Source organism: Pseudopipra pipra, chromosome W, assembly GCF_036250125.1.
Source record: "Pseudopipra pipra isolate bDixPip1 chromosome W, bDixPip1.hap1, whole genome shotgun sequence".
Classification (NCBI taxonomy): Eukaryota; Metazoa; Chordata; class Aves; order Passeriformes; family Pipridae; genus Pseudopipra; species Pseudopipra pipra.
This window is the reverse complement of record NC_087580.1, coordinates 24,347,836-24,355,849: the sequence shown is the minus strand read 5'-3', so window position 1 is coordinate 24,355,849 and position 8,014 is coordinate 24,347,836. Positions and strand designations below refer to the sequence as shown.

The following is an 8,014-nucleotide window of genomic DNA, read 5'->3' as shown; positions in this document are numbered from 1 at the left end:
CTGGGACAATGTGGAACCACATGGAATTACCAGGCCACTGTGACACTGCAGGGCCTCATGGAAACAAAGGATTCCTGGGACATTGTGGAACTTCATGGAACCAAGGGGCCACTGTGACACTGCAGGGCCTCACGGAACCAAAGGAACCCTGGGACACTGTGGAATCTCATGGAACCAAGGGGCCACTGTGATATGTGGGGCCTCTTAGGACCAAAGGAGTCCTGAGACATTTTGCAAACTCATGGAATCAAAGGTCCATTATCACACTACAGAGCCTTACGAAGCCAAATGGACCCTGTGACTCTGTGGAACCTCATGGAATCCAGTGGCCATTCCCACACTGTAAAACCTCATGGATACTCTCAGGTTCCCATTATTAAAAGACACCTCTGGCCAAATTCAGCTGCAAAGGAGACCATGTGCCAAAGTCAGCAGTCCAGGTTTGATTTAACAGTAAATAGGAGGGAGAGAGAGAGAAAGAAATAGAGAGAGAAGAAGGTGATGGGAAGACAGTGAGAGAGAGACAGAGATGAAGTAAATGTATCACACCATGGAGATCCCTGAGGCTCCCACCGGTCCTTCTTCACCCTGCTCTGCTCGGTGGAGCGTCCCCAAGTTGTGCTTCTGGGCTCTCTCTTTTATACAGCCCAAGCCCTGGCTATTCTGGGGGGTAGATGCTGTTCTCACAGCTTGGGCTGGCACGTGGACAAGGACTTGCTTCCTTTCCCACAGTTTGCCATGGTGGGAGTTTTGCCCGGTGTGCTTCCAGTCTGCAGGTGGGAATCTTTGTCTGGATGGGTTCCCCAGACCTGCCTTACCAGCCCTGGCTTCCTGTTGGGGCTGTCTGCTCTTTCCCACAGTCTGCACAGTGCAATTCTGTCCTGGGGGCTACTTCCAGAGCTTCACCTCCCTTTAGGCTTTGGAATTAAATGCCTTCCTGTTTGCCACCAGTGCTTATGTGTTGTGGTGCCTAATGGGATTTTCCTGCTTTGACAGTGTTTTGAGACAGTTCATTGTGCCCTTCAAGTCCTTCCATGTGCACACACACCCCACTCTCACCAGTGTCTGGCCCTCCAAAGAACACCAGACCTGATGATTTGTAGCTCCCACTCCAGTGGTTGGCACTTGGAGCTCCCTCCGTATCCAGAGCTCAGAGCTCCCTTGTGCCAGAAAGTTTAAAGATATTGTGCCGTAGCCTGCGACCACCACCTGCACACCCCCATGGGCTTCTTCCTGCTCAACCTCTCCCTCACAGACCTGGGCTGCATCTGCACCACTGTCCCCAAAGCCATGCACAATTCCCTCTGGGGCACCACAACCATCTCCTACACGGGATGTGCTGCACAGCTCTTTTTCTTTCTGTTCTTCTTCTCAGCAGAGTATTTCCTCCTCACCATCATGTGCTACGACCGCTACGTTGCCATCTGCAAACCCCTGCACTACGGGACCCTCCTGGGCAGCAGAGCTTGTGCCCACATGGCAGCAGCTGCCTGGGCCACTGGCTTTCTCAATGCTCTGCTGCACACAGCCAATACATTTTCCCTGCCCCTGTGCCAGGGCAATGCCCTGGGCCAGTTCTTCTGTGAATTCCCCTATGTCCTCAAACTCTCCTGCTCACACTCAGGATACCTCAGGGAAATTGGGCTCATTGGAGTTACTGCCAGTTTATCACTTGGTTGTTTTGTTTTCACTGTTTTCTCCTATGTGCAGATCTTCAGGGCTGTGCTGAGAATCCCCTCTGAGCAGGGAAGGCACAAAGCCTTTTCCACGTGCCTCCCTCACCTGGCCATGGTCTCCCTGTTCCTCAGCACTGGCACGTTTGCCAACCTGAAGCCCCCCTCCATCTCCTTCCCATCCCTTGATCTGGTGGTGTCAGTTCTTTATTCAGTGGTGCCTCCAGCACTGAACCCCTTCATCTACAGCTTGAGGAACCAAGAGCTCAAGGATGCCCTGAGGAAAATGATGACTGGATGCTTTTCAGGAGCAATAATGTGCCTGTTTTCTGGTGTGTAGCATTCAGAATAGGACTCCCTAATGGCCCAGCCTTCCTGCTCAGGTTTTTCATGGAGGTCATTGGGTTGTTCATGCAGTAATTTTTTCTGCAATGATATATTATTATGCATCTGTGTTCTAGTTTAGTGTCTACCCATTCAATTTGAGTCAGAGATGTATAAATGAATTGTGCTCTCTGAGTCTTTAAGCAAAATAAAGGACCCTGCAGTGCCTTTTTTGTCCAAGACCCTTTTTCTCAGATGTTCCTAAAGGACAGCACACTGCAGGACAGGGTGTATTTGCAAACGGGAAGGGGACAATAATCCCAGCCCAGCAGCACTGCCAGGGAGCAGCAGTGCTTGGTCTTTCCAGAGCTGCTCTCTTGCCACTTCCACACTGTCCTCCTGAGCCCCTTTCTCGCTGTAAGGCCTGAGTGCTCTCTGAGCACAGTCCTGGGGGGTGGAAGCCCTTGGAGCACAGGCAGGGACAGGCCCTGGCAACTTGTGAAGCAGAGCTGGGCTCCCTTCCAGCATCTCCAGGATGCTCTGGGATCTTCTGAGAGCAGGGCATGGACTGGGTCACATCTTCTGTCACCTTGCTCCAGGGCTGGAACTCTCCTGCAGTGTCCCCATGACACTCCTGCTCTCTGCTTTCCAGATTCCCTTTTCAGATCCAGTCTTCCCCTCCTGTTCCCAGGGACATCCTGGGAGTGCTTCAGAGCTGCCATCCTGGGGCAACTCCTGCCCAGCGTGGGCAGGCACAAGGTCTCTCCACCTGCTCCTCTCTCCTCCCCAGTGCCACTGTTTTCTGCAGCCTGCTCATCCTTGCCCAGCACAGCCCTCCTGGCACAGTTGGACACAGCCCTTGTTCTCCCCCCTCCTCAGGCACCTGCCCAACCCCCTCAGCTCCAGCCTGATGGCCACAAACCTTCAGGGCAGGGAGCACCGGGGAAAATGCTCAGGACACCCATGGACTGCAGGGAGATACCACTGGAGTGGTGGGTCTGTAGGGAGAAATCACTGCTGCCTCCCTTCTGAATCACCCTCAGGACCTGGACAAGCCTGGATTTTGTTTTGTTTCCATGAGGCCCTGCAGTGTCAAAACGACCCCTTGATTCCATGAGGCTGCACAGTGTCCCCAGGTTCCTTTGGTTCCAGAATGCCCTGTAGTTTCATGGTGGTCCCTTCAGTCCATGAGGTGTCCTCAGTGTCACAATGACCCCTTGATCCCATGAAGTTGCACAGTGTCTCTGGGTTCCATTTTTCCACGAATTTCCCCAGTGTCACAATGACCCCTTGATTCCATAGGGTTCCCCACTGTCCCAAGGTCCATTTGGCTTCAAAAAGGCCCTGTAATGCCAGAGTGCCCCTTGATTTTATGAGGTTCACTTGTGTCCCAGGGTTTCCTTGTTTCCATGAGGCTCCACAGTGACACAATGGCCCCCTGGTTCCATGAGGTTCCAAAAGGTTTCAGGGTTCCTTTTGTTCCATGAGGCCCCAAATGTTAAATGGTCCCCTGGTTCCACAAGATTTCACAGTGTCCCTGTGTTCCTTGGTTTCCATGAGGCCCTGCAGTGCCACAGTGGCCCCTTTGATTCCAGGAGGTTGCACAGTGTCATCACAGAGCTGAGCCCACCCAGATGAAAGTTCGGGGGAGATTAGGAGGAACTGGGACAAAAAGGATTGAATATTTGGGGAAGAAAAGAGGGGCTTGACCAACAGAGAGGAAAGATTTTGATGAGGTAAAACCAGATTCAGGGAATGCTGAGGGTGCTGAAACACTGACTGTGCAAACATTCCTGATGGACCTTTATGCACTTTCTAACCTCAAGCCCCAACACTCCCCAAAAGTGCTGCCCCTCCCATTGAAAGGAATCCACTGCTCTAATTCCAAGACAGAAAAAGCCCAAACCCAGAACTCCAGACTCTTATTTGACCTCTAGTGCCCACCCCAATCCCAAACCTGTATTACCAGTATGAAAAGCCAAACCTTAATCCTAACTCAGCCTAAAAAGCTCTTCCCCTTATCATGAACCAGACACTGCCAGCAAACAACAAACCTCCCAAAGTTCTGCCTAATCCCCACCCTGAGCTCTAAACCCCAAGCCCTGACCAGTAAGCACCCCCACAGCCCTTGGGAGCAGGGCAAGGACCTGGAGGGCCCAGAGCAGGCCCAGGGGGTTGGCAGAGGAATGGGAGGTGACCTGGATCTGCTCAGCTCTGCAGTGACCCCCAGGAGAAGGGCCTGGGCTCTGGCAGGGATGTCCTGTGGCACAGGGGCTCAGGATCCAAGGTAAGAAGGCCAAGTGCACATGGCAACAGCCAGAGCTGGTGCAGAGCCATCAGGGAGGGTCTAGAAATGCTGCTGGGAGGGGGTGGGAAAGCAGGAGGGGTGTGTGCAGCCTGCAAGGCCAGAGCAGCAGCAGGGCCAGGGCAGGACAGCCTGCAGGAGAGATGGCCAAGGGCTCTGGCAGGGCTGCAAGGCCCAAAGGCACCCAGGCCTTTGTCCCCTTGCCTCTGGCAGCTGCCTCTGCCACTCAGGCCACCACAGGCAACTTGCCTGCCAGGTTCTGCACTTGGTTTCTGCCTCGCCCCTCCCTCAGCAGCCTGGCAGGGGTTGCCCAGTTTTGGGCCTTTGTTGTTCCTCCCCCTCCCATCCCAGTGCCCCCAAACAGCCCTAAGCCAGCCGGGAGGGACAGGATCTGCTGGGCCAGGGCCTGGGGCTCAGCCCTTGGCCTTTGTGCTCCACAAAACCAAGGCAGGCTTTGCTCAGCATTGCAGGGGCCTGCCCAGAGCCTTTGTCTGCCTGCACTCCTGGCCTCCAAGGAGCTGCTCCAAGGAGTCCCTGGGGAGGCTTTGGCAGTGCCTGCCCTCAGTGGGGCCCAGCAATGCTTCAAGGCACTTGCAGTTTGGCTTCTGACTTCTTCAGCAGCTTCTTCCATTTTCTCTCAGTACCTCAAGGATCATGGGCTGGCCTGCAAACACACCGTGGGGCTCATTAAAATCCAGAAATTCCTCAGGATCTCTTTGTCTTCCTTTAATTGTCTTCAAGGCAATTTCAAAACAAGTCTTCCAAGTTTGTACTTTTTTGTTTATATTCAATTATGGATATTTTTTAGTTCAGAGGAGAGGTGATAGAGGTGTTCTCCAAGTGATCTTGATGCTGAGTGTCTCCTCAGGAGATCCAGACCGACCCTGGATGATCAGTCTTGCTCCTCACCCCCCAACTTCACCAGTTCTGACATGGCCCATCTTGGACTGACAGCTGATGCAGCTCCAAACACACTGTGGGACCCATTAAAACACGGAAAAACAAATTATTTTAAAATACTAAAAAAAAAATATTATTTCCCTTTCTCTGATTGTCTTCAAGTCCTAAAGTCCTCTACAGCTAATTAGAGTTTTTTGTAGTTTAGCTAAGGGGGAAGATTTTAAAGTGGAAGTCACAAAAAATATATATTTTTGATGAAAGGAAATTATTTACACAATGCCTTGGGATGCAAGAGGGTCAGGGTGTAAAGGATTTGGATCCAAAGAAAAGGGGGCAAAAGAGATTAGTAGCATTTAATCATTGACCAATTGAACAATTATCAAGTGGTTCAATAGCATTTGCCACAATTTTAACAGTGACTGAATTAGAGATTCACAACAACATTCACCCACCACAGTCCATTCACACCCACACCCAGGCAGAGATGTGTGCACACATCAAGAGCTGGGTTGGTAAAGGTCCCTCTCCCAAATTCTCCTGTTGTCAGGGAAACACTCCCACCAATCCCTTTGTGTTTGCCACCAGACAAGGGTCCCAGCTGGAGGAGTGTTTGTGGAGGGGGATCAGAATTGTCCTGGCCATCAGGGCCGCTCTTTGGAGTGTTGCAAACTGGAGGGTTCCCGAGCTGGGAGAGGTTGCCAGAGGTGTCCCACTGAGAGGGAGGTGCTGGGGAGCTGCCAGGGCCTCCCTCAGCCCCGCTGGGTGTGGGCTCACAAGGGGACTGGCTTTAGTTATCTGCTGAATTTCCATCCTGGTGTCAGGAATGACTGGAGTTTCCAAACTATTTGGGAATTTTATCCAAACTGTTCCATTTGGGCTGCGATTCAGGCAGGGAATGTTCCAAGGCTTTCATGGGATGACTGATTATCCTGTGTTCCCAAACTGTTGCACTCCAGATTGTTCCCACCTTTATCATCCAGGAGCACCTGGTCCAGTCCAGGGGCACTTCCCCACAGCCCTGGTCCAGTCCAGGGGCTCTTCATTGCTCAGCTGCTTTGGTCAAGGCTTGTCAGGAGCTCCTGAGATCATCGACCAGGCCTGAGGAGAATGGAGGGAGGATGCACCACCACAGAGGCTTCTAAGAAAGATGGGGACAAACTTTTTGTAGGCCCTAGATATGGTGTGATAGGACAAATAGTTTTCAACTTAAAAAAGCAGCTTTGAAGTAGATATAACCAAGAACTTTTTACACTGAGAGTATTGAAACACTGGCACAGGTTGCCCAGAGAGGTGATGCCTCATCCCTGGAAACATTCAAGCTCAGGTTGGATGGGGCTCTGAGCAACCTGATGGAAATGAATATGGCCTTGCTCATTATAGGGGAGTTGGAATAGAAGAACTTCAAAGGTCCCTTCCTACCAAAACTCTTCCATCATTCTACTGGAGCCAAGGCTGACAAGGATCACCCAGGTTTCAGACCCAGCTGAGCATCCCCTTTGATGGCCCATCTGGCAGCTCTGCTACAAAGCTGCTGCAAAGAACCTCCAGACCTAGAGGAGCTAAAGGGCTTTGCTGCCTGGGGGGTCTCTGCCACCGTGGAGGGCCTGGAGGCTTCAGGTGACTGATCTGCAGGAAGGACAAGGTGCTGATGGAAATGTCCTTGGCTTTGGACATCCTGTGATCCAGGAACACTGTGAAAATCACTGATCTGTTCCTTGGCTGCAGCATCAAAGGGATGGCTAAGGGTTATCAAGCTTTGGAACAGAATGTCCAGGGAAGTGGTTGAGTCAGCACAGAATCATAGAATTGTTAAGGTTGGAAAAGACCTCTGAGATCATGGAGTGCAACCATTAACCCAACACTGGCATCTTCACCACTGAACTGTGTCCCCAAATGCCACAGCTCCATGTTTTTTGAACACTTCCAGGGATGGTGACTGTAAGACTCCAGGTTTGAGCTACGAGCTCAGCAAAGGCGTTTTACTTTGAAAAATATTCTGCCAACCACAGATTTGAAAAGGGCCTTCAGTTCTTTTAATACCTTGAGAGAGATCACAAGGGAGAAGACACTGCACACGTTTTCTCAAGTGGTCAAAAAACACACTTTTAATGGCAAACTTTAGAAAAAAATGAAGCTTGGAAAAAGTTTAAAGGGCAACATTCAAACAGAATAGAGCATTCCCCAAAGCATTGACTGATCACAGGCCAACCAAGACAAATCAGCTGGATGGTTCATTTACAATGTGTCCCGAGGGGCAGCACCTCCGATGCCATAGAAACCCCTCCCCCTGGATTAGGAAACCTTTGGAATTCACGAGGTGTTCCAGTGGAGCATGAAAATGAACAGCAGCTTTCCTAAAGCCCAGAGCCAAGCAGAACAAAGCCAGGCCCATCAGTGGCAGAGCACAGGTCCCCCATCCCTGTGTCCCTGTGGCCGCTGAGGCGGCAGCGCAGGCCCGAGGCGGTGCCGGGTCCCGGTGCAGCCGGGGCAGAGCGGCGGCTGCGCGAGCGGCAACCCCGGCGGTGAGTGCGGCAGCCCCGTGGGAGCGGCGGCTCCGGGCACAGACGCCGGCGGCAGCCGCTGTGGCGGCGGAGCAGCGACTCCGAGGCGCTGCAGGAGCGCCGGCTCCGCTCGCAGGCGCCGGCAGTGTTGGGAAGCCGGTCCCGGGTGGCTGCGGGGCAGCGCAGGCCAAAAGCGGCAGCGGCGGCAGCCTCGTGGCAGCGGCGGCTCCGGGCAGACACGGCCCCGCTCCAGCGCTGCCGCCTCAGCGGCGCTCAGGGGACGGCGCGGCGGCTCCGGGGGCAGGGCCGGG

At 52.8% G+C, this 8,014-nt stretch overlaps 1 protein-coding gene across 1 annotated transcript; it reads left to right on the top strand.

Annotated features, from left to right (window-relative positions):
• The first annotated feature begins 417 nt into the window (after positions 1-417).
• LOC135406388 (olfactory receptor 14J1-like) lies at positions 418-2,013 on the top strand. The gene is made up of 2 exons (XM_064640788.1): positions 418-427; positions 1,328-2,013. Exons 1-2 carry the CDS (start codon positions 418-420, stop codon positions 2,011-2,013), a joined length of 696 nt encoding a protein of 231 aa, XP_064496858.1.
• The last annotated feature ends 6,001 nt before the right edge of the window (positions 2,014-8,014 follow it).